The sequence below is a fragment of the Octodon degus genome, unplaced genomic scaffold (assembly GCF_000260255.1).
Source record: "Octodon degus isolate 3935 unplaced genomic scaffold, OctDeg1.0 scaffold00092, whole genome shotgun sequence".
Taxonomy (NCBI): Eukaryota; Metazoa; Chordata; class Mammalia; order Rodentia; family Octodontidae; genus Octodon; species Octodon degus.
Genome location: NW_004524668.1, coordinates 10,035,680 through 10,060,254, shown reverse-complemented (window position 1 = coordinate 10,060,254; position 24,575 = coordinate 10,035,680). Strand labels below are relative to the sequence as shown.

The 24,575-nt window shown below is 50.2% G+C and overlaps 1 protein-coding gene across 1 annotated transcript in view; it reads left to right on the top strand.

The window, feature by feature from the left end:
- The window catches only part of Kazn (kazrin, periplakin interacting protein), an 802,099-nt gene that overhangs the window by 402,892 nt on the left and 374,632 nt on the right, over positions 1 to 24,575 (top strand). The window contains exon 2 of the mRNA XM_004637713.2: positions 7,240 to 7,474. Within this exon, the coding sequence (XP_004637770.2) occupies positions 7,240 to 7,474 (235 nt within the window). The remainder of the gene's footprint in view (positions 1 to 7,239; positions 7,475 to 24,575) is intronic.

Here is a 24,575-nt window from a genome sequence, read left to right as displayed (position 1 = left end):
TCGATCCCCACATGCCAGCCCTGCCCCCGGGGCGCACTGAGATGGCCACTGAGATTGGGCGCGCGTGCCTGTAATCCCAGCGCTTGGGAGGCCGAAAACAGAAGCACTACAAGTCTGATCTGCGTAGTGAGACCCTGTACTAAATACATAAAATTTAAAAAGGGAGCAGAATGAGAAATAAAAGAGGAACTAGGCTCTACCATTCATGCATCTCAAACTAATATATCATGCACAGGTGCAAATACCCTACGATGAAATTTTTAAAAGTATGTTTCCTAAAGTCCCATAGTTCTCTCTCCTTATCCTTTTTTATTCCCCCATCCTTTTGTTTCATCTCTGGTTTTTCAGAGTGAGCAGTGGGGGGGGGGGCACATAGCTGTTGGGGTGCCCCTGCCCTTGTGCCTTCTCCCTGCCTCTGTCCTCAGCCAGTTTCTCCACCCACAGCCCCATCGCTGGCTGCTCCCACCATTCGCAATGCGTCACCCTTTTCCCCACAGCACATGTTAAAACCCACTCAGCCAAAGCCAATCGTGTAAATGGACATGAGATACATCTCCCAGATTGGCCGCGATTCACATGTGACAATTTGAGTAAACACAGCCTCCATCTGCAGTGAGGGAGGGGGATTCCCCACAGACTCTTTGGGGCAGGGCGGGGGTGACCCAGAAGCAGACAGCTTCCCAGAGGGAGGCTCCGCTTTCCTCCAGCCCTCAGGGCTCCAGGCACTGACCTGCTTGGCGCTTGACCTGCCCTGGGCGCCCCAAGTGCTGCATGTCAAGTGACACCGCATCAAGATCCCCTGGACAGCTGCTGCAGATGTGGACACCCAGGGATTCTGGCCGATCCGGACTGGAGGCTGGGTCTTTGCACTTTAATGAACGTCTCCTGAGAATTAATTCCATATCTGGATGTTATCACCCTCACTCTGAGAAACAGTAGAGCCAGACCGAAGCCCAGAGACGTGCCGGCAGGGACTTTGTTTGCAGGAAGTGGCTTTTAAAGGTGCAAGGTAGAGGCAGGGCCACGTCCACATCCACCGATGCTTGCCCAGATCCTAGAGGCGGGATCCCAGAGGCGGCCACATGCTGACTCCAAGAAGCATCAGAGCTTCTCAGCCACCGTGTCCCAGAACAGGGAGTCCACCAGGAGCTGGCTTTTCTTTCCGGCCTCCCCGTCCCTCATGTCCCTCGGCAAATTCTTAGAAGCCTTCCGGACCAATGTTCTCACCCAACCTGGGGCCGGCGGAGCATGTGGAGCCTGCCTCTTGTTCCAGAGCCAGGCTGAAGCGATGTCCCAGACTGAGTCAGAGAGAAAACTGGGCCACCCGTGGATGTATCCAAGTCCTGTCTCCAAGGACGTGTGGCGCAGCATGGGGAAGAGGTGGAAGGTCACACAGGCAGGCTACAATCCTCAGAGAGAGAGGCCCAGGCTTACGACTTCCACAGCTTGATCCGCCAAACACAGCTTCCCACATCCCCTCTCCCCGCTGGAGCTGCTGCCAGAACAGGAGAAGAGACTGTGACAGTCCTCTGCAAAATTAAGGTGTGACAAAAATTCCTGTAAGACACTGAATGAGAGAAGGATTTTAATGGGAAAAGCAAGGGTGCTGGGGGACATGGAACCGTGGGGGGTGAAGGTAAAGATGAATTTGCTCTGTGAACCTCAAGTTCTTTGGAGAAGCGTCAACAGAGCACCAGGAGGGAAAGAGGAACAAGAGCAGGCCACAGTCCTTGCTGTCCCCAGTCTGTGTGCAGTGGGGATGGGCCTGGTTCAGCCATTCTGCTGCACACCATAGAAATAATCAAATTAGCTCAAGAAAAGGGCATTTATTCTTGGACATTCCATGAAATCCTACGCAAAACAGAATAAGCAGGGTTGCCCTGGAGGGCTCAGTAACAGGAGTTTAAAGACCTTCACTCCAGTGAGCAAAATTCCTGTGACATCTCTTAAATCCTTCCGTGTATGCAGTACTTCAAATTAGCAAATAAACAGACACATAAAACTGTGATCAGTGGCAACAGATGCTGGGAAATAAGTCGATGTTAAATGTGGAAATGACAGGATGGAAAGAAATCCAAAGCAGAAGGCCAGGGGAAGATATTCCAGGCAGAGGCAGGAGAGAAGTCAAAGAAAGAGAAAGTCCTGGGGCTGGGAAAGAATGAAGTGGCAAGAGGGTGGTGAGCTAAGGGGTGTAGCCTGAGAATGAGCCAGAGGCCAGATTATGCAAGGTGCAGCCTCATAGGACTACAGTTATAATTTGGGAAGAGTCACATGGTACACATCAGTAGAAAGATAGGGCCGTTTCTAACCACTAGGGCTTTAATCGCTCCTAGCTTGATTGCTACCATGACTGCAGGGTCTACTTCTGACATTACACCTCCTCTGCTGTCTGTAACAAGGAAGATCCAGCAGTAGATGGCACACCCAGCCTTACGGGCCCGAAGGCCATCATCCAGGCGTACTGTCAGGCAATCCTGTAGTCTGGGCTCCTGAGACAGTTCTGACTTATGACACCTTTCTGGCATCCTTGTTCAGAACAGCTCCTCTTGCTCTTAGAAAGTGTTTACGTTTGGGTGGAAGATCATAAGGTCCTTCTGCTTCCTGAGAGATAGGAAGTGCAGGTAGCTGTGTTGTCCGGTGAGTTGGACTCTTGGCCTTGATCCCTGTTAGGCATTTCTTTGCTCTGCCCTGGAAGGAGGTTGGTCTTGCTCTTTCTGAAATGCCCAGGTGAGCTGCAGTGGGCACCAAGTGCACACAGGGCAGAGGGAAGCTGCTACAATGGACCGGACACACGGTAAACTCTGGCAGAGGCTGGTGACTGTGATGGGTGATGAGTTTGGCTGCTCAGAAGAGACAACAACAGACGACAGTGAGCTGGGAGTGGCAGGGACCTGTGAAGTAGATACATTTTCTTTCTTCATTATTGTCCTGATTGCTGGGGATATAGCTCAGCAGTGTAAGTGTCTGCTCAGCAAGTGCAAGGTCTTGTGTTCGATCCCCAGGCAAGTGCAAGGTCTTGTGTTCGATCCCCAATATGAAACAAAACAAAAAGGACTAGTGATGATATTTGTCTTAGTCTGTCTTATGTATAACGGAGTATCAGAGAGGAGATAATTTATTTTTAAAAATAAAGGAAGAGAGACAGGAGCTAGGGCATCTGCTCTGTCTTGCTAGGTGACACCCTCTGACATATCACAAAGGAAGAAGACCCTGACCAGAGGCTGCCCCTTTGGTACTAGAATTCCTAGTCTTCAGAACTATGAGAAGTAAATTTCTTAAGAATATGCAGAGGCCTGCTGTGCCAGCCCCACCCCCAAGGTTATGCTGAGACAGCGATTGAGACTGCGACTGGGCATGGTGGTGCACGCCTGCAATCCCAGCGCTTGAGAGGCTGAAAACAGGAGGACCACTAGGAGTCTGATCTGTGTAGTGAGACCCTATATACCCTGTACTAAATACATTTAAAAAAAGAATATGCAGAGGGGGAAATTCTGAAGCAGGACCCATAGTTCTGTCAAATTCTCATAGCATCTATGAAATCCTGTCCTCCAAAATTGTATTTGCATCTCGCAAGAAATGGCAGGCAAGTGTCTATCAGCCCCTCAGACAGGCCACAGGAAGGGGACACAAATCCTGCAACTATTTTGTTACTTGAGGTCACCTAGGGAGGAGTTGGGTCTGAGGTCAGGGATAAGAAAGGCATACCAGTGACATTTTTTGGTTTAAATTAAGTCATTGCAGAGTATAATCCATCTCAGACTTCCTGAGGTCCAGCCCTTCTTTGTGGGAGGGAACGTAAGGAGGCACATCTGGGAAAGCTCCATTTTTCATATTCAGGAAAACAAATATCAAAAATCAAATTCTCTGCCATCCCAGGAGGCAACGCAGCAGTTCTCAAAGCAAGTTTCATGACGCCTCAGAGAGAGAGGGATAAGAAGGGGCCCAAGAAATGAGTCTAGCTTCGCTTGTTTTTCTCCTTGTTACGTTTTTCCTGTTTGTTTATTTTTTGTTTGATTTGAAGCTTTGAGTGTGCAGGAAGATCCTCACTGAAGAGGAGGCTGAGTAACACTTGGTCAGTGTGTTTGTGGCACACACGTGCTCACACTCAGGCACATACAGCGTGTGTGCTATGAGCCAAGAGACAAGGAAGCAAGGAGGAATGACAGACAAGACCCAAGGATCCTCCTGTCTTGCTCAGAAGTTGGCAGTAGGGCCGGACAGACGTGCAAACAGATAAGCCACTGTCCTTTGTGATGGCTGCTTGTCTCCACACACACACACATGCACATGCACGCACACACATGCATGCATACACACGCATGCAAACAGGAGTGTGTACTCTGAGCAGCTCTTGTTGTCCAGGACACTGTCCACCCCCTTCATGAATTTCCCTACGGGCTGACTTTTTTACCAAGTTGAAATTCACGTAACATAAAATGACCTACCTAAGCGTGAATGACCGCGTGCTATTCAGCACCTTCACAGGCACGGTATTACACAACCACAGCCTCTGTCTAGTTCCCAAACATTTCCATTCCCCCAAAAAAATAAATTACTGAGCAGTTAATGATCTATTAATAATAACCTATTAAGCATTTACTTCTCAGCCTTCCCTTCCCCAGCTCCTAGCAAACACATGTCTGCTTCTTGTCCCCATGGATTCACCTAGTCTGGGTATTTCGTATAAGTGGAAACATACACTACATGACATTCATTGTCTAGTTTCTTTTACAGAGCACTTTTTTTTTCCATCTCAGTCCTCCCTGAGGGCCAGGCTGGCCTGGCATGTGGTGCTAGGATCAAACCGCAGTCCCCTGCACCTGCCTAAGCTTGCCTAAGCAGGCGCTTTAGACTGCTGAGCTATCTCGCCAGCCCCTACCGAGCACACTTTTGAGTTTCATCCCTACTGTGGTTTGTGTCTGTTCTGTGTACTGCATGTGGCACTCTTGTTGACCCATTCATCTCTTGATGGACTGCGGTTCTTTTGCCATCTGACTATTTTGAATAGTGCAGCTAGGAACCTTGGAATGGTGCTCGCCTTGCCAGCGCCATCTTGCAAGCCCGTTGCCTCCCTGAGTGCTGATCCGCACTTACTGACCATTTCTTGGGAGACGCATGCAAACTGTTGGAGCTGCAGAGCTGCTGTCCAGTGTTTACCTACCTTCTCTCTCTTTCTGGGGTCTATAACTAGGAGAATTTGCTAGAACTATGGATTCCTGAAATTCCTGAAATGTTTGTTTGGCTATCTGATTCCACTCCTGGGGGAACAGACCTAGGAATGCATTTGCTGGGCCATGTGGGAATTCCAAGTTTAGTTCTCTGAGGAACTGTCAGATTGTTTCATAGGACCAGCCTCTTAGAAATGCCCACAGGTACTGTGGTGAGGTGCGCCTCCATACATCACTGAAAAGGCTGTGAAGAACTGAACCCTGGTTTGCAAATGCACCGAGCGGCTGTGAGTGCCTCCTCTGGTCTTGTGCCGATGCTAACTGGTGCTAATGTGGGGAATGTCATGGGTTCCCACACTGGCCAGAGAGCCAAGCAGAGCAGAGGGCATGACACACTGTGACTGATGCCCCATCCTCTACCATCTGTCACAGTCCCACCCTCTTGCAAAAGCTCATTAGTATCACAGGAGCATGGGCGGGAGTATGTTTTTACAGTTCCGGATAAGACAGACAAGCAACCTAGGGTTCAACATCTACTGAAGGCCCAGAGAAAGTATCTGGGATCAGATACTTGTGGACCTGCTCCACTGATTTGTGAGGCTTCTTGAGTAAACTGTCTAACACTACCCCTGAGCCTCAATTTCCTTATCAATCCTTTGGCTGGCTTGGTTCTCACAGGCTTTCAGCACTTGCTGTTGGGTCTGGAGGGTGAACACCCGCACACCATGCACGAGCACCCTCTTGGCTCCTGCAAAATGCCCTTCACACTCTCCCCAGGTTGACTGAGCTGGCATGGTGGCCCGTTGTCCAGAAGGTCACACTGGCTGTTTTAAATTGTCCTGTTTGCATGGAATGAAGTTTGCTATGGTAACAAGGTCTGGTGGCTGGAATCCAGGGCCCCAGTGGGGGAAAAAATGCAAAGTCTATGCTCAGAGAGAAACAGGAGCTATGAGGAACTTAGCAACGCTAAGGTAACCTCAGTTCTCCCCAGAAAAGGGAGTGGGTAAACTGAGGCAGCGGCCTCACTACTCCACCTATCCCCACAGGAAAAAAAGAAAAGCCACACTGATGCCTTCCAGTCTTTTCTCCTGATCTCGTCCCTCCTTGTCAAGAGTTAGTCCAGCTAAGAAGCTTAGGACCTGGTTGAGGCTGAATCCTGCTCCTGGCCTGCACAGGCCAGGGCTGAGACCCTCTGGAAGGCGTGTGCCTCCCTGGCCCAGGACTAGGAAGGGCATCTCTCCTGGGGATGGAAAGCTCAAGTCAGGTGGCTGTCAGGGCAGAGGTGAGAGACAGGAGGGCCACCAGCTCAGCTCCCCACTGGCATTTCCTGCCTGCAGTTTAAGGACCGGCAAAGCCAGAGCTCCACTCTTGAGCTGGAGCGAGCTGACCCCTCCCTCGGAGCCCCATCCCTGCTCCCCTCAGGGGCCCTTAGTCCCAGAGCACCCCTCTTTCCCGAGCACCCACCGACCACTAGCCCACTACAGCTCCCGGCAGAAGTCCTCCAGGGCGGGGATGCCCCACCGCGGCGAGGAGGGGACAGAGCTTTGGACACGGCGTGCGCGTCCCCCACCCCCAGCCAGGGGCGCCGCCTCGGCCCACGCGCGGGCGCCTCCCGACGCCCCCGCCCCCCGGGGGGGTGTGTCAGTGAGGTGGGGGGAATAGGAGACAGAGGGTGACCCCGGGTCGCAGCCCAGGCCCCCTCCCGGGCGGGCAGCGAATGGTAGGCTCCGCTTAAAGAGTGCCCCGGCGCGCGGTGTCCTCTGCGCGCAGCTCGCAGCTCGCGGCGCCTGCCCGCCTGCTGGGGTCTCGGCGATCGCTGCTCCTCCTCCTGCTCCTTCTCCTCCTCCTCCTCTTTCTCCTCCTCCTCCCCCAGCAGCCTCGCCACCGCCGCGGCTCAGGGCTGGAGGCGCCGCTGTCATTGCTGCGCCGGAGGAGCCCGGTGCTGCCGGTGTCTGGGGGTCGGGGCTCAGGCGAGCCGGGCCGCGGGGGACCCAACAGGTAGAGCCGGGGTGCCCGGCCGCGCGCAGCCCCCGCGCATCATGCAGCTCTTTGTCACCTCTCTCGCCCCCAGGCCAAAATCCTGAGCATGATGGAAGACAATAAGCAGCTCGCGCTCCGCATCGATGGGGCGGTCCAGTCGGCCAGCCAGGAGGTGACCAACCTGCGAGCCGAACTCACGGCCACCAACCGGAGACTGGCGGAACTGAGCGGAGGCGGCCCCGGCCCGGGCCCGGGAGCCGCGGCCAGCGCCTCGGCGGCGGCGGCGGCGGAGAACATGGAGAACCAGCAGCAGGCAGGCGCGCAAGGTAGGGATCGCCTGGCGCCCGGGGCGGAGGCGCGGCGAGCGAGCACGCGGGCCGGCCGTGGCCGGGACCCTGGGACTCGGCGCCCCCACGCCCGGGCGAGATCGCTTTGCATTGTGGCTCGTATGTAACCCTTTCCGCTCGGAGGTGGCCAGTGCCGCTCCCAGGCTGCTGTCATGAAGGAAAACCCCAGCGTTGTGTACATGGGGTCACAGGGTCACACCGGCCCCGGGCAGGGAGAGCGTGGCGCATCCGGCGGGACCCTTCCGGCAGGGCAGCAGAAAGTGCCCTTTGGATGGCACACAGCCCCCAGCTCCGTGGCAAACTTTTCGTGCCCCCAGCCCGGCAGGGACGCATGCCACAGCTCCCAAGGCTCTTCCTTTGGAATGATTCCCAGCTCTGGGCTGTGCCGCCGCGCTCGAGGTGGGCGAAGGATCGGATTGGTGTGCACTTTTCTCCATCCACTCCAGATCCCTTGTCTCGTGCATCTGGACTTTATTTTCTCTCGGTTTGAGATCGCTCAAGCAGCGGGATACAAGGACGAGCGGTAAAGGCTGCCTCTGCAGGGAGTTTACATTTCCAGGGACCGTAGCCCTGGGAGCTCTTCCCGGGGAAAATGTAGAGCTTAAAGATTGAGTGATGGGTTCCTGGAGAAAAGAGGATGGCGTGGATGGTGGATGGCGGGGAGCCTTCCCCCCACCCAGGGGGGCTCGGTTTGAAGCAACTCTGCAGTTTGCTGGTGGGGGCTGGGAGACAGCTGGTCTGTGTTGACATAGAGTTGAGGCTCTGAACGTCTGGCAGGGGTTGAAGGTGGATCAAACACCTCTAAAAGGTGCCTGTAGGTTTCTGTTGACTTGGAGGGTGACAGGGGAAGCAGTGTTTCCCAGAACTGTGCCCCTCATTGCCTTTTGAGAAACTATCACTGGCTCTTAAGATTCTTTGAATTGTAAACTAACCAGCTGAAATCCAGCACAGGACAGGAGAAAAAAAAAAAAAAAAAAATCCCCAGTCCACGAGGGCCACTTGTATAAATACATCACTGGATGAAACACAAGATGCTGATTGCTTAGGAGCTCAGAATGATTTTCTGAATCAGTTATTTCCACAGCTTCTGGGGTGTCCGTGTTCACATGGGTGTCTCCCCTCCATCCCTCCGTTTCCTCCTTCCCTTCCTGGGAAGGTATGCTCTTGCGATGTGGGCTGTGGAGCCTGAGCATTAGTCTTGTGGGAAGGATTCTAAGCCCAGTCTTAACTTGGCAGTCAGTGTCTTAGTGGAAGTCCCAGGAATTGAGGAAGTAATTTGGTCGCGAAGTGGTCATGACGTAATGGAAGGAAGATGTTGTGATCCTTGGTACCTGTTTGGCACCTGGTTATTCTTGTCATTGGTCCCTTTTTATGTCGTTGTGTGTGACAGTGCATTCTCTACTGGAACCTGGTATGGGGGGAGGAAGGACAGAAAGGCTGCCTTGCAAGATCACGCTTTACTTTTTATAAGCAGGGACTCTTCTAACATAAAAGAAATTGGCAAGAACTGACATTGTGCTAAGAACCAAAAGCCATAGTAAGAGACCCTGGACAATGCTGGTTTATTTTCCTCTGTCTACCTTTTCCCAGGCCAAAGAAAAGTTAAGTAGATTTTTATTCAGAAAACTGCATGATGGGTGTTCTGGGGAAGTCTCTCAGGGCTAGTCTATACACTACCCAGAAACCAAGATACTAGCTACCAGCTGAATTGTTGGAGCGGAATGATAGGGAGGCTGTTCCTTTTTATTCCTATGGACATGCTCAAGACCGTAGACGAAGTAATGGATTTTTGGATCTCGTGAGATCTCTTTAAACACACACAAACCCAGAAGCTTCCCTCTGCCTTTAGGAATACACCTGCCCACATCAGGGTCTGCCAGAGGCCGGGGGAGGAAGGAGGTCTTGCCTATTCCTCTCTGCACCGCTGGTGTCTCTGAAAACCTTTACTAGGGTGCTTAGTGATTTTACAATCAGAAAACCTGGTGATAAAGGCTTTAGCTCAACTTGATTGTTGTCCACAAACCCACTTACATTGATATATATTTATACTAATGTGATGGTTGAAAACTAGCTTCCTCATTTAAGTTGGGGAGCATTTGTAGCACCAGGCCCTCGAGCCAGTATGTTTTACATTATTTAGCCTCTTGCGGGATTTATGGTTTTGCTTTAGTTCTGTATGGTTTTTTTTCAAGCGGTCTCTGGCAGCATTCTGCTAGAAGAGAAATCCTCAGCCCAGTGGATCTGGTAGTTGCTTTTGCGATGACGTTTGAGGTCCTAAAGGAGAGCCTGGAGTTCTCACAAGTCAACTGTGAAGTCTTCCTCAGGCTTCTCCTCAAAGGACCTCCAGGGAGGCTCACTGAAGCTCAGCTCTCCCGGCCGTGGGACTGCTCTTCAGAATTCAAATTAGTCTTGTGTTTCCATTTTGTCTGAGTTTATTCCACTCTTTGCACCCAGACCTTAAGAGTAGCTAGTGCTGCTGAGTTATCGCTTTGCAAATCAAGATTTTGAATGAAATGAGTATCTTTCAAAATGCAACTGTATAACCCATTTTTAACTAAAGGGCATTATGCACATATTAAATGCATGCTAATGTACCTTTAATAATATTAGTACAATCCAGTATGCGAGAGTCACCTTTCACTCTCTCATCAGAGGATTGTTAGACTCTGAAAATTTTTTTGATATTTCCAAAAAATTCTTTTTTTAAAAAAAACGAATTAAGCAAACTCATCCATCCATCGCGGAATGTTTTATTCCAGTATAACAACGGGTGTCGCCTTTGATGAAGCAAGCTTGGGTTTTCCTAGAAGGGTTAATGCGGCATGTCATTTTAAACAAAATATTAACTTGCTTGGTACCCTCAGTGAGCTGGCATGGTTGCTATGTAACAGGATCGAGAGTGAACTGCTGAGAATCTGGGCTTTCGGCACTTTGCGCGATCTTCTCTCGGAATCTGTGTTGAAAGGACGCTTGGCAGTGAGCCCATCTCTCTCCCTGCTGCAATCGAGTTGGATAATCCCTAATGAGGATGCTGGCGTACGGCGCCGAGGGCATCCATGCAGGGTGGCACATTTCACAGCTCCTGGGGCCCACCTCTTAGGTGGGTGGGGTCACAACTACCTTTGACAGGTAGACAGAAGGAGGCTTGGAACCCACCGGAGCTGAGCCTTTGCGCCAGTATTCATCTTGGTGGGAGCCAGAGAAGAGAATTGTTTAAAGTAACATTTCTAAGCTTTTTTCCTCAGAGTAACGACTCTAGGAAAGCATGTTTAAAATGCTTGCAGTTCTTCGAGGAGGAAATATAGCAGTTGTTCCTCTGAAAATGTTTTGTCTGATGAATGACTAATATTAGATTCAATTGGTTGCTTTGCTATGTGTAGAATAAACAATTAAGCACCACTGTACCTAATTCAAATAGGTGTTAACTGTCTGTAACATAAAACACGCATGCCCAGTAGGATAGATGCCTATTGTCACTAGTTTACTGTTGCTGTTGTTTTTAAGGAAATAATTGAATTTATAAGCTGTGTGACAGAGAGTGCTGAGAATATCTTTCTCTGATGTTGAGTATTTCCTGTCTCTTGCCTTTGGGAACTGGGGAAGAAGGGAAGGGCTCCTTTTCCTTCATAAATTTCTAGAACTATGCTTAAGTTTTATATTTCTCCCCAGGCGTTAAAATAGGCTGTTACTTAACGTCTGGCTGTTCTTACCTCCCACGACTCCAACGCTGCAGACTCTTCCGTGAAGTATGAATTACCTTTGGAGTGAATGCATGTGTACGTGGTCCGCACAGACGCCAGACTCTGTTGCTTTGCAAAATGAGTTGTCTTCTGACATCCCCTTCCTGATTCCTTCCCGCCTCCACGCTTGTTTTCCTAGGTAGACTTTTCTCTTCTTTGAAAAGGAGAAGTTTCAAGTGGCAGGAAGAGCAGAAGAAAATGTAGTGGGATCTCTGAGCCCCTCTGAGTTGAACACTGAGGGACAGAGGAGGTCACGCAGCTTTTGGTTTTCCGGCCATGGCAATGTACTGAACAACCGTGTCTTCTCCTAAGCTGCCTACGCTGCCCTCAGCTTGGATTTCCAAGTTGCTCCTACAAGTCACTGTGCAGGGTCACAAAGAGATTACTTACAGATCAGTGCAGTGTGGTTGAAATTAGTTATTGATTGGCTATTATTTACCACCTTTCCGTTGTCTTTGGAAAAATGCCTTTGGAGAATCGCTAAGTCAAGATTCTGATCCTGTTTCACTTCATGCTTCCAGTATTTGCTTCATGACTTTCCATCGTTTCCCAAAACTTCTTTGATGTTACCCAGAAGTCTTAGCCAACCCAACTTGTATAATAAGGTTTGGTCACAAATCACCCTAGTGTAAAGCAAGGCATTTTTTCATTCCTTCACCCCTTTTCTCCCCAAGCCCGTTGGCACGTTTTAGGACTCCTGGAGGGTTATAATTTGTGACTGCCTGGCTGCCATTGAGTAGGTAACAGATGGACTTAGCAGGTAGGGACTGCTCACTGGAGCTCCACCTGGCCACCCTTGCAAGCTACATAGGGCCCAGAAGGCCACGCTTGGGGTGTTGGCCACATTCATTGCATATGGGGGGAGTGTGTGTGTGTGTGTGTGTGTGTGTGTGTGTGTGTGTGTCTAGATACTTATTTCTAGAATGAATGCAAATGTACATTAGCCCATCCTATGTGGGCTGGAGATCAGGGCAGGTAACGTGGGGGGACGGGTGGCACCAACAGTGGGCATGGCAATGCCTTAGTGCTCTGAAACACAGGGAAAAGGGTTCGGGCCAAGTCATATATGACAAGACAGATCCCTCAAAGCCAGCACAGTGACCTTCCACAGTGGCAGATTGTACCTGGTGGGTGACTGATAGCAGCCAAGACTCCTATAGAACCATGCTGCCATCTTCAAGTCCCCAACAAAGCCCATCTCTCCTGCAGAGAACCTGGCAGAAGACCAGAGGCAGGAAGACTTTCTCCCTTGCCCCCAGCGGGTAGATGAGACCTGAACATTCTTGCCCATTTGCTGCAACCTCACATCTTAAGTGCTGGTGTCCAGGTTGAGCTCTGTGGGCATCCCTGCTTCCCTCTTGGAATCCTAAGCTGCTATAAACATGAAAGAAGAAGGTAGTTTTGGTCTTAATGAGTTTGGCAAGAACAACTATTGGAGCAGGTGGCTTCCATGGGTGGCGGGTGGCCATTGACTCTAGATTTATCCTGGTGTCCTTGTGGAGGGAGTCATGCTTGACTTGGGGCCAGGCTTCTGAAAGGCTCCTGATGCCTTCTGCCCTAGCTGGATAGGGTTCCTCACACTGGAGCTTGTAAGAAGCAGTCTTGCAAGCAAAGAAGCCCCAGGACCTCTGTGCCCCTCTGGGATGTGTGTTCAGGCTGGAGGACAGAGAGGAGAAGAGCGAGGAGACGGCTGCCCAGCGGCCGCCTCAGGCCCCTCCTATCGGAGCAAGCACTGGACCTTTGTGGGATCTTCCATTTTTATTGTTGTCTCAGCTCTACAGATTGTTTGAAGTTCCACTAATCATTAAGAGCAAAGCATCCGTGAAAAGGATCAGGGCCGAGCTAATATTTCCCTTTCCCTCTCGGTACTTCACGATGGCTCTCAGCGCCTACCTCTTGGGCAGGTCGCAGGCCGCTGGGCGTCTGGCACCATCTTGGAACACATGACTCCTTCTTTGTGGTCAAGGTGAATTGTTTCACCCTGCAGTAAATGAGAACTACTTTCAATGCTTTTGCCGAACTTTCCCATGCATACTTACTAATAATAGGTTGATCATATCAAGCATGGCCGCAAGGGGATGGAAAACCTTATTGAGTCCTGGGCCTAGTGAAGGGCAACTCTTGTACCTGTTTTTTCAAAAGGGGAAACTGAGTCTCAGAGAGGTTAAGGCCTTTGTCTGCAGTGACATAGCAGTGACCATGACGGTGACCAGAGTAGCGAGCTTTAACAGAGTCTACTCTGAGCCAGGTGCCATGCTAAGTGCTTTTCTATACTAATACATTTCATAGGTGTACCCAGTGCTCATCGTGGCTTACCAAGCTGGTACCATGCATGTGCCCATTCCACAGCTGAGTAAATGGAGGTGTGGAAGGAGATGACATTTTACTTGCCAAAGACCATATGGCCACAAAGTGACCATGCAGTCTCTCCTGCCACTTGACTGGGCCAGGAAACCAAGTCCACCAGGTCTCGTTCCACGTGAATGTTAATGTGTGTGTGCTGCCCTGTCTGATTCCCTAAGAAGCCTCCCTGACCTGTTCTATCATGAGTGACAGGGAGTTCAGGCCGATCCCCACTCTTGGTCACAATTTCCTGAGACAGGCGGTAGCTTCTGCAGCTGCACAGTAAAATCTGATGATTGAGCATAGTGAACCACCACACCTCTCCTTGGGGCATGGGATCCGTTGACCAGGAGGGTGGGTCCTGCTTGCTGGGTCATTTGTCACCAATGGAAAGAATCCTTTTGGCCCTGGGCTTGGGGCCTCTTGGTTTCTTGAACTATGATGCTTTTTCTCTCTTGGGAAGGAGGGCTCCAGGCAAAGCTGGAATTTTGTGGTTCCTTCATTTTTCCCCCAGCCCTGTCTCTGTCTCTGTCTCTGTCTCTCTCTGTTTCTCTCTCTCTCTTGCTCACTCGCTCACTCACTCGCTCTCTCGCTCTCTCGCTCTCACTCTCACTCTTATTCACCTCAGGACCTTCTAGTAGCCCCCAAGACCATGCCCAACTGTTAACCTCCTACAGATCCTTTTACTCTTGGGGTCCTCAGCCCCACTGCTGTTGGCACATGGGCTGGGAGAGCTTCTTGTGGTGTGGAGCTGGGTTTCATGGGATGTTCAGCACCCTCCCTGGCCTCTAACCACTGGACGACAGTAGGACCCAATGCACTCCAGCTGAGACAACCAGACATGTCTCCAGCAGTTGCCAATTGCCCTCTTGGAGCCACAGCTATCCCTGATTGTGAACAACTTCTATACCATGACATCCTGCGACACCTTGGGTTGGTGGTCCTGGAGCAACTTCCCTGTAATGATAGGGAGCTTTGTCTGTTTCCTAGAACTGCCCAATACACAGCACGGTTCCATAAAGACTTGCTGAATCAATGAAAGGTTGAATGAATCCTGAATTACAGGATGTGTGGAATTTGATCCACATTGTATGTCCACATTATATGTGGCTTCATGTGGACCACTGGTGTAATGATAGATGATTTTAATTGAGGCCTTACATGTTATTCATTAAACCTTGTTTTAAATCTTTTATGTAGATTGCCTCAGTCCCTTAGGAGGTAAATGCTGTGCGCATCATTTTATTTACAGATGAGAAAACTGAGGCGCAGGAAGGTTGTGTGACTTGCTCAGAAGGTCAGGTGGCAGAGCCAGGTGCCAACACAGGTAAACAGGACTCCAGAGACTGCCAGCTGCTGCCACCAAGAAGCTATGGAGCTTGGCCGAGTTTTCCCCATTCCTCACCAAGAACCATTATTGTCCTAATGCTGGCATTGTGGAAGCTGTAATTGGGATTTGCATGTCAGGCACCAACTCGTTCATCATCAATCCTCAGAGCTCTGCTGTACAAAACCTGCTTTGTAACCGCCAGAAGACCTGGAGCCAGGAGGACTCTTAGCTGGCCAGAGGCGAGAGAGCAATGTGGTGCTGAACAAGGTTTGCAAGTGAGACGCTCACCTCTCTGCCTCTCTGCTGCTTCAGCCCAACCAAAGAGTCTCAGAGAAGATCTGACCTTTTTATCTTGCTGGAAAAAGAGACCAGTGGGCCCTAGAGCTTCTTAGGGGTTGACTGAATTTTTAGGCAAAGGGATGTTCCAGGGTGAGAACTAGGGAGCTGAAAAAACTTGGGAATAATCTGAGAGTCCAGTGACAGAAATAGGCGGTGTTTGTGAATCTTTCCAGGTTTTCCCAGACACTGCAATGTGCTTCATGAGTGTTGCCTCAACTTACCTTTGTGTCACAAAGAGGTATGTCTTGTTATCACCTCCATTCCATGAGTGAAGAAATTGAGGTTAAGTTAGAAAGGTTAAGTTGCTTTTCCAAGCTCCCCAAAGCAGCCCATCTGATGAGTGGAACAGGGAATTGGAGCATGGGTTCGACCAAGCTTGGAGGCCACCCACTTTGCTGCAATCCAGCATATCCAGCTGTCACAGCCAGGCAGTCTAAGGACCAGCCCATGGGATGGCAGCCTGTCTTTTCACTCTGTGCCTTCCCTACCTCTTCTTTCCTTCTGTATCCATCTCCCTTGAGAGTCTGGACACATGAATCGAGAGGCCACAGATTTAATAAGATATGGACTAACTTATCTCGGAGCTCACTGTCTAGAAGGCGTGACTAACTTGGAAACAATTATTTTTATAATTAAGGTCTAGACGAAGGAACAGGAACACAGACAAGGAAGTGAGATGTCTAGGAGCCCTCATTGATGTGTATGACAGTGACACTGTGTAATAACACATGGTGGAGGACACATAAATTTCACCTCTCTTGCTTAACATTAACTGCTATAGATTATTAAATCATAGCATGCTCTGGCTGGATTAGGATTGGACTCTGCAGAGAATGATGTGATGGTTTTGCCTTTAATCATTCCACAGATGATTGATATGTTCAAGGGCTGTCCCCCAGGCAGTAGTGTTCAGAGGTGGGGCTCTGAGAAGATGATTGGACCACAAGAACCCTGGCTCCACTGGTGGATTAATCCATTGGTTGAGCCATAATCTGATGGCATTATTGGAGGGTAATGGGAAGAGAGGTGGTGGGGTCTAGTTGAAGGAGGTAGATCTTGGGAATGTATCTTGTCACTGGCCCCAGAAAGAGGTCTCTCTCCCTGTCCCTCTTGTGTGCCATAAGAGGGGCTGCCTTTCTCTACCACATGTCCCCCGGGGTGGTATCCTAAGCAGCAGTGGAAGCCACCATGGACTGATACCTCTGAAACCACAAGCCAAAAATCAACCTTTGTTCATTTAAGTCGTTATTCTCAAATGCGATTAAAGGCTGACTTTCACTTACAACTACTGAATGGGACCTCCTGTTTTGTTTTTTGTGGGACCTTCTTGCCTAACAAAGGAACATGTCTTAAGAAGGAAGATGTGGGTGATACAGGGCTTAGATCTGGAATAATAGCCTGTTAAACAATTCTTCTCAAGAGAACAAAAGCTGTGGGCTGCAGAGTGCATGGACTTGTACTTTTTAAAATAAGTTTCTCCCTTACATTATCCTCTCAGTCAATGCTAGGCCCACTTGCCAGCCGCAACAAATGAATGCATTTATTTTTCCTCAATTAGCTTGCACTTTTTTTTAAACCATTGAACATGGTGTATTTGCTCTCATTGAGTAAGTGCAACTTGAAATGCAGGGGGTTGTGGCACTCTTTAAAATTAAAAATAATTCTCTTTTGTTCTATTCTTGTCATTTGAAATTCCGCATTCCCTCCCTGGTTCTGGATGGCAGCAAGGTGATACTTAGAAATCTGACACAGAACCCCCAGAGTTGGGGGTAATCATGGGTCTGGAGTGTGATTAATGATGCCTGCAGAGGACAGACCTAGGATTATGTGTGTATCGATTTTCTTAATTAATGTGTTCATCAAATGGATTGTTTTTCCTATTCCTACAAGGTTTTACTGTGTGAAAGCAAGAAAAGAAAATGAAAAAATTTGACATATCTTTAGATTTGGGAGTTAGCAGAAAGGCAGGGCCTGGTTTCCTTTTCTGGGGACCATCAGCCCCTCCTGATGGCCGTCATCACCTCATTCCTTTTGCAGTTTGACCTGGTACCAGGCAGCCTGCTGGAATTGCCTAAGTCTGAATGACATCAGTAATGCCAAAACAGATCATGAGTCCATGGTCACCCTCCAGAGTGGAAGTTGCCACCTTCAGTGGTGCCTACCCCAGTAACACCAAAGCACTGTTAACCTCAGCCAGCCCACACACAGGCAGGGGCCAGCTCCCACCTCTGCAGTGTGTGCAGGGCTAACGGGGCATGTCTCTTTTCCTTTGTCCCCGCCTCTCCCCACCAGCCAGCTTTCTGCAATTACAAGAACCTACCCTGGCATCGCCATCCCCAAGGGCGCTATTGCTCCCTGAGCGTGGAATGGAGGTGAGTTCTGTACAGCATTTGTAGGCCAGGGAAACAGCAGAAGCACGGAGTTTGAAGCTGCTTTGTCCAAGATTGCTGAGCAAGCTGCTGAGCCATATTCTCCTCCCTGATGCCACTGTCATGTGCGCCATCCTCTGAGCCCCATGTCCAGTGGGAGACCATGGCAAAGGGTTTCCTTCTTCCAAAACGAGTCCCATTTTCTGGGGGGTTTGGCCCTCAGTTCTTCCTTCAGTCCAGTGACTTTTAAACCCCCTCACGTCCTTTGCAAGGACCTGTCTTCTTAACACCTTAGCTCAAAATCTGTTATTTTGGCTCCCTGTTGAGCATGAGTGAACCAGGGTAGGGTACATGGAAGAACCACTACATTTCTGTGGTTTGGTTCTGGCCATGAGTCCCCTTGGAGGAGAACCTCTATGCCCTGCTGGGCCACAATTTGGGGATTTGGAAGGAAGGAGGAGCCCTGCATGCTGGAATCCCTAGGCTGAGCCTGTGACAGGAGCCGTGTGTCCTCCCAAGCAGAAGGCCAATGTGGCTGTCAGGAAATCCACCCCATTTCCCACCTCCCCTTCAGAGTCTTTGGGTTAAGACGCCTCGTCTTGCTCAGTTTGCCCTCATTGCTGGAACAAAATACCCAATACCCAAAATGAAGGAAATAAAGGTTTATTTAGCTCACAGTTTGTGAGACTTTCAGTCCATACTCAGCTGGCTCCGAGGCAGGGCACCACATGGCAGAGGGCAGCCGTTCATGGAGGCTAAAAACAGCAAAACAGCAAGAGCAAAAGGGAAGAGTGGCGGTGGCAGAGAGCAGACATTTTACTTCCCTTGTACTGCACTCAGGCAACCCACCCCCGGGCAAGTGCGGCACTCACCCCCATAATCCCAGCACTGGATCATGAATTAATCACAAACTCTAGAGGCCCATCTCATGGCTGCATAAGGCTGTGGTGGACACACACCATAACACGCACCCTGACCCCCCAGGGTGGGGTTTGGGTGTTTAGGTTCATGTCCTCATTTCTGCTGTGGCTGCAACTGCCTAGACAGCAAGTCAACCTCCTGCTGCCCCAAGTTCTCACGCACATCTTGGTCTTGGGTCAGTGGAACTCCACTCACACACCAAAGACCAGGAGTGCAGCAACAAACTCAGGGAGATCAGAATGGGGCCCTTTGCTGTGCGTCACAGAGGCATGGAGAGAGGGGATGCTGGAGCCTTGGCAGGGCAGCAGATGAAGAGCCCTGGCCAGAGGACTCCAGGGCTGCACAGGCAACAGTGGAGGTCTCAGTGCTGTGACCCGGAGCACTTGCTTCTGGGTTGTCCAAGGAGCTACGAGCAAAACAGAGATAACGCACCTTGGACCCAGCACTGTGAGTGGCTGAAGCAGGACGATCATAAGTTCAAGCAGGGACCAGACAATGTAGAGCTTTAGCAAGACTCTATCTCAGTATAAGAAATTAGCACAAAGTACCGAGGGAGTAGCTCAGTATGAAGGCCCCTTATAAAGGGGCCTTATAATGAGTTCTGGAAACATAGGATGTGTTCTTAAGGAGCAAAAGGCTCTGGTGCTTTGGCTTCTAGATGCATATTAGCATTAAGTGTTTACGATCCCCACCTCCACACTGCTAATAGTAGCTGTGGTTCTGTGAGTGGATGAAAGTGCTAGGTACGGAAGTACTTCCTGATTTGGTTTGGCGTTCCCTTCAGTGTTTTGTTTTTGTGGCTTGAATGGTGGAGCCAGTGAAGAAGTTGGTGAACTGCCCCTACAGGGGGCCGGGGGATAAAGCCTGTAGGTACTGGGTGCGGGGAGGGAGATCTGGCACGACTGCTTGGGTCTTCCATTGTAGCGCAAGAACTGCGGTGTGCTATGGGTCAGTGGCCAGATGTGGTTGTGTTCCCATAAAGCCAGTGGCCAAATCCTGAGGGTATGGCTTCTTTCATTTGCCTTCCGATCCAGCGTGCATACCAGAGGAGCGGATTGATGGAGTAAGCCAGTGAATTTGATGTGAACACACTATAGTAGTATTCAAGGAGCAGAAGCACTTACCTGGGTGGTGACTGGGGGTGAAATGGCGCATGCACAGAGAAGGGCTGTTTGCTGGTTGCTCGGTGGCTTGGGGTGAAGTCATTGTGTGCAGTCTTCAGCCCTGGCTCAGGACTACCCAAAAGGCACAAAAAGAGTTGCCAATTATGGGAAATGGTGGGAGACACCGGGGTCTCGGCCTCAGGTGCCTGCTTATGAAATGAAAACATCACTTCAAAGTGTCCTCCAGTTCACATAGCAGACATGCATAAGTTTAGGGGAGCAAGAGGCACCCCACCGAGATCCTGACATGTAGCATGGGCCTGGTGGCCTTCGCACCTTCCAAGTTCCTTCTGAGGCTGGTAAGACCAACGTGAGCTTACTGCAAGAGACTCCAACCTCGGCCCTCCCGACATTCTGGCCAGGTCATGCTGTGTGCAGCACCTTGCAGAACACTTACCAGGCTCCACATCTCTACTCACTAGATGCCAGTGGCAGCCCCATCGTGTGACAACCAAAAAGCTCTTCAGATGTTGCCAAATGTCCTCCGGGAACAAAAGCGCTGTTCCCACGGTTGGATGGAACAACACACAGCATGCCTGGCGCAGAGTGGGGCCAACTTTTCAATTCATTCCATAGAACTTTTCATTATTAATAGTGCACTGAATTATTGAACTATGAATTCTCTCCCTTTTGAGTGCAGTTGCCTTTATTTCTGTCTCCCGAAGGCAAGGTTGGTGGTTTCTCTATCAGAATGCAGGATTTTGTCCTGACATTTTGCAGTGTGGCTCGGAGGCCTTGTTCCTGGGAGGGCCAAGTATGCCTTCCCTCTAACACACCTGAGCTGCAGACTCATGTTTGTGGTCAGGGTCAGGCCCACAGATGGCTCCTATGAGAAAGCCACGTGAAGTCTCCAGCTCATGCCAGTGGGAAAAGTACAAGAATTATACAAGGGAAGCACATAGTGGTAGCTTATGTCGCAAGCCAGTGCTGACATGATGTCACCTCCCTCATGAGTAACGCACACATTGAACGTTAGCAGGGGCCAGCTTGCGGCACCTGCACTGTGTCCAAGGTGACCCTTCCAGACTATTGCTTGGCATCTGGATTTCATGTCTATGCTGTCCCTGCTCGTAGTTGGTCAGTGGGTCCCAGTTTGGAGGGAGGGGGAGGGGAGGAGGGACTAACAGAGAAAATTCTGTGCGTTACACATGAAATCCTGTAGTTTTTCGATCATGTGAGAAAATACATAAATGCGAAAGATTACAATGCATTCAGAAACACTGTCAAATGGATATGGATTCTGCATCTGCACGCATTTGAAAAATAATGGTGTATGCGGACAAGAAAAATGGCTCATTCTGCCCACAGGAGCATCTGGAGATGTGCAGGCTCCGACTTCCTGTCACAGGGTCTCTGTGGCCCGCCAGGCACTGCTGCTGTGTGGTGACGCGGGTGCGGGGGTCCAGCTTGCTCAGTGATGGCAGCCACAGCTGGGGGCTTGGGACACGCGTGGAGGCTGCGGCTTCCCGCTCCGGGACTGGGAAGCTTCTCCTGACCTGGAGGGATTCCTCAGTTCTTTGAATTCGTCTCCGTCTGACTGTGATGTAATCAGATTAGTCTGTGATATGGGTCCTTGATTTTAAGAGAACTGCAAAAATTTCCACAGAGTGACTTGCTGGCGTGAACGCCGGAAAACACTAGTTATAGGCAGAATAACAGAACTGGCCTCAAACTTGATTTGGGGCAATAAGATTTGATTGGCCAGCTGCCATCCCTAACTAGCGTCATCCGGTCCCATCTCCAGCTATGCCCTAAAATCCCTCAAGCATGTGATCCATCATATCATTTTCTCATTTACGCCAGCACTGGATAATGGCCTAATCTCTCCAGCAGCATTCAGATTTATTAGAGAAGATGGCATTTACAAAACCATTTCACTGTTCCACTGCAAACATCCAAAGCCAGTGCGTGCTTTCTTACAATAAACCTTCCTTTTAACAATGAATGGTTTATTACCTGCAATTAAAATCACCTGCAAGAGCCTAGCCAATGGTTTTCATTTTTCTGCTTTTGTGTTTGGCTCCTCCGTAGCCGGTGAGTTACCCAGCACTTCCAAGGGAGTACCCAAGAGGGATCCTTGCCCAGGATGATGGTCCAGGAGGACACGGTCACGATAAAGGCATGATGTAGCCTGAGTGATCATCTGCACTGGGCTAAGGTACTTGGAGGGAAATCTGTGTGCAAAATCAAATGTGATCTGCTCAGGAGGAATATCTTCACACTGCTGTGTTTTGTGTGCAAGACGGGCCATCAGAGAAAATGAGACATTTAGTGACTACAGGATGCCTCCTCATTTATGGGAAACCTGGAGAAATGTTAGAAAAATGAAAGAGGCAGAGAGAGAGAGAGAGAGAGAGAGAGAGAGAGAGAGCGAGCTAGGAAAAGGTCCCATTGATTCCTGTAGCAAGGATATCTCTGAACAAACTAACATGTAGAATCAGAGAAGCCCAACCCTTCTAGAAATCTCTGGAGCCCACCACCTAGGTGGCTGTCCTGTCTCTGACCCTTCTTAGCTGGTGAAGGAGGCAAGCAGCTTTGTCAGAGTGGGCCTCAGTTTCCTCACCAGGGTGATGCCAGTCAGACCTCCTAGGGCTGCCGTGAGGTTAAGAGGATATGTGCGTTGCTAGGCACAGTTGCTGGTACTAGCCATGTCCCCTGTGAGGGTCATTAATCTATGTTCCTAAGTGACCAACAGGGAGGAAAAGAGCTGAAACCATGCTTCTGTTTATCCAGTCAGTGGCCACTCGGGGAGCACGTTTGGGTTGACAAGGTACCACAGTAGGTGCTGCGGACAGTGCAGACCTGGATCCCCACCCTGGCTCTGCCCTGAGAGACTGAAGAGGAGCAAAGGGAAGGTTTTGTTTGTGGTGTCGCCAGTGTGTCCGAGGTGTGGGTGAGCAGTCCCCCTGCCCCCTCCAGCCTGTGGAGGCCTCCCCGATTCCTGCTTAGGTCCTGAGATGTGGGGTCAGTCACAGTGAACATGTTAGGGAAAAAACCTCTAACATCTCCTCTATTTCTGGGTTTTTACAACTTCCGGGTTTTTACAACATCTGGTCACTAACAGTAGCAGTGAATCATGGCCATTGATGAAAGTACTGAGCCAGTCCGACCTAGCTTGAAGAATACAGTAAGGTGGAGAGGAGTGTAAGCGGGGGGGGATATCAGCCTCCCTGGCTTAAGTGGAGATGATACAGGATCCTGAGCCCCACGGGGGACAGGAGCAGAAGAGGGACTTGACCAAGTGTTATGGTTTGTGTCTAGCTGTCCCCACAAAATCTCACTTAAGTTATGGGGCAGATGCAGCTGGAGGAGCAACGAGTGGCTTGAGGGGTGGGACCAGAGGACAAGGGCGGGGCCCGAGGGGCGGGACCAGAGGACGAGGGTGGGGCCCGAGGGGCGGGGCCGGAGAGGTGCAAACCATTAAGCTGGCTAGCCTGTGCTTTCTCAGAGGTGTGGAGAGGGTCATCCTGGGCATGGCAGTGCCCCAGCCTCTCCTCCAGTGTCTTGGAACCTCCAGTAACTGTGAGCTAAATAAACCTTTCCTTCCCTCCTTTTGAGTGTCGGCTATTTGTCCCAGCAGCAAGAGAAGAGTAACTAAGACAGAATTTGGTACCAGAGAAGTGGGGCTGTTGCGGTGGCTATACCTGACCACGTGGATTACAAGCTTTGCGAATGGCTGATGGGAAGAGATAGGAAAAGTTTGGAGATGTTGCCTACAAGAGAAGCACTGGAACAGCTTCAGTTGTTCTGCAGAGAAGATTCTGGGCAGAGCTCAGACCAGAAAAGACTGATAGAAAACTTGCCTGTAGGGACCAGGATCGGGAGGTTTCTGCTGGGAAGAAGGACTGCATTGGTTGTTGGACTCTAGATCATTTGTTTTGGCTTGACAGAAAGTTGTTCTGAATTTTGCCCGTGTCCAGAGACTTTGCCTGAGACTGAGATTAAATATGGAAGACTGATTAATCTTTCAAAGGAAATCTCAAAGTAGTCAAATATTGGGGCAGTGACATGGTTGTTGTTGGGGGCTCTTAGTCAAATATATCTTGAGAATAAAGAGCAAAGAGCCTAGCAGAATGATTTGAAATGTGAGTTTGGCCAGAAAGGAAGCTCCAGGAAGGCTGTGGACTGTAAAGACAGAGCTGAGATCTCCATTGCCCAGGAGGACCAGGAGAGTAGAAAAGATGTCCTGAGGGCATCACAGGAGGTGGCAGTTTCTCGCCCTTTGCAGCCTCAGAATCTCAAGGGTGGGGGACTTTGCTTTGGGGAGAAAGCCGCAGAGTCCCATGTTCCAGAATGAAGGCGGTGGCAGATCAGATTACAGAATGGCGCCAGCATAGAGAATTTGTTCCTTGGAATCAGAGTCAGAGTGCTCCATGATCCTGGCACTCGACCCCTACAGCCAAGAGAGAGGAAAGCCTGGCTCCTGCTCCAGCTGGCAGTAGCCCTTGGCGTCATCCTCCTGGCACTGGTTTTAGGCACATGAAGAATGCAGAAGTTCTCAGGTGAAGAAGGCTTCCACCCAGATTTCAGAAGAAGGCCTGGGAGGCCAGGCAGTGCGCCCCTGAGAGCGGAAGCTGTGAGTGAGAAGCCTATTCTGTGGAAACCCCAGAAGTTTGGACAAGCCAGGAATGTGGATCATCTAAGGGAAACTGCAAGGAGGGAGCAAAGTCGGCCTAAGACAGAAGCCGGGACGCTACCACCACGAGTGCCTTAGCGGCGGAGCCTCACGGAGCTCAGAACTTGCCACAGATTGCTTCAGCTGTCCCACAAGGAACTGCAGGACTTATGTCTGCCCTGCTGGATTTTGGACTTGTTTTGGCCCCAGTGGTTTATATCCTCCTGTGTATACCTTTTAGAATGACAACGTTTATCTTG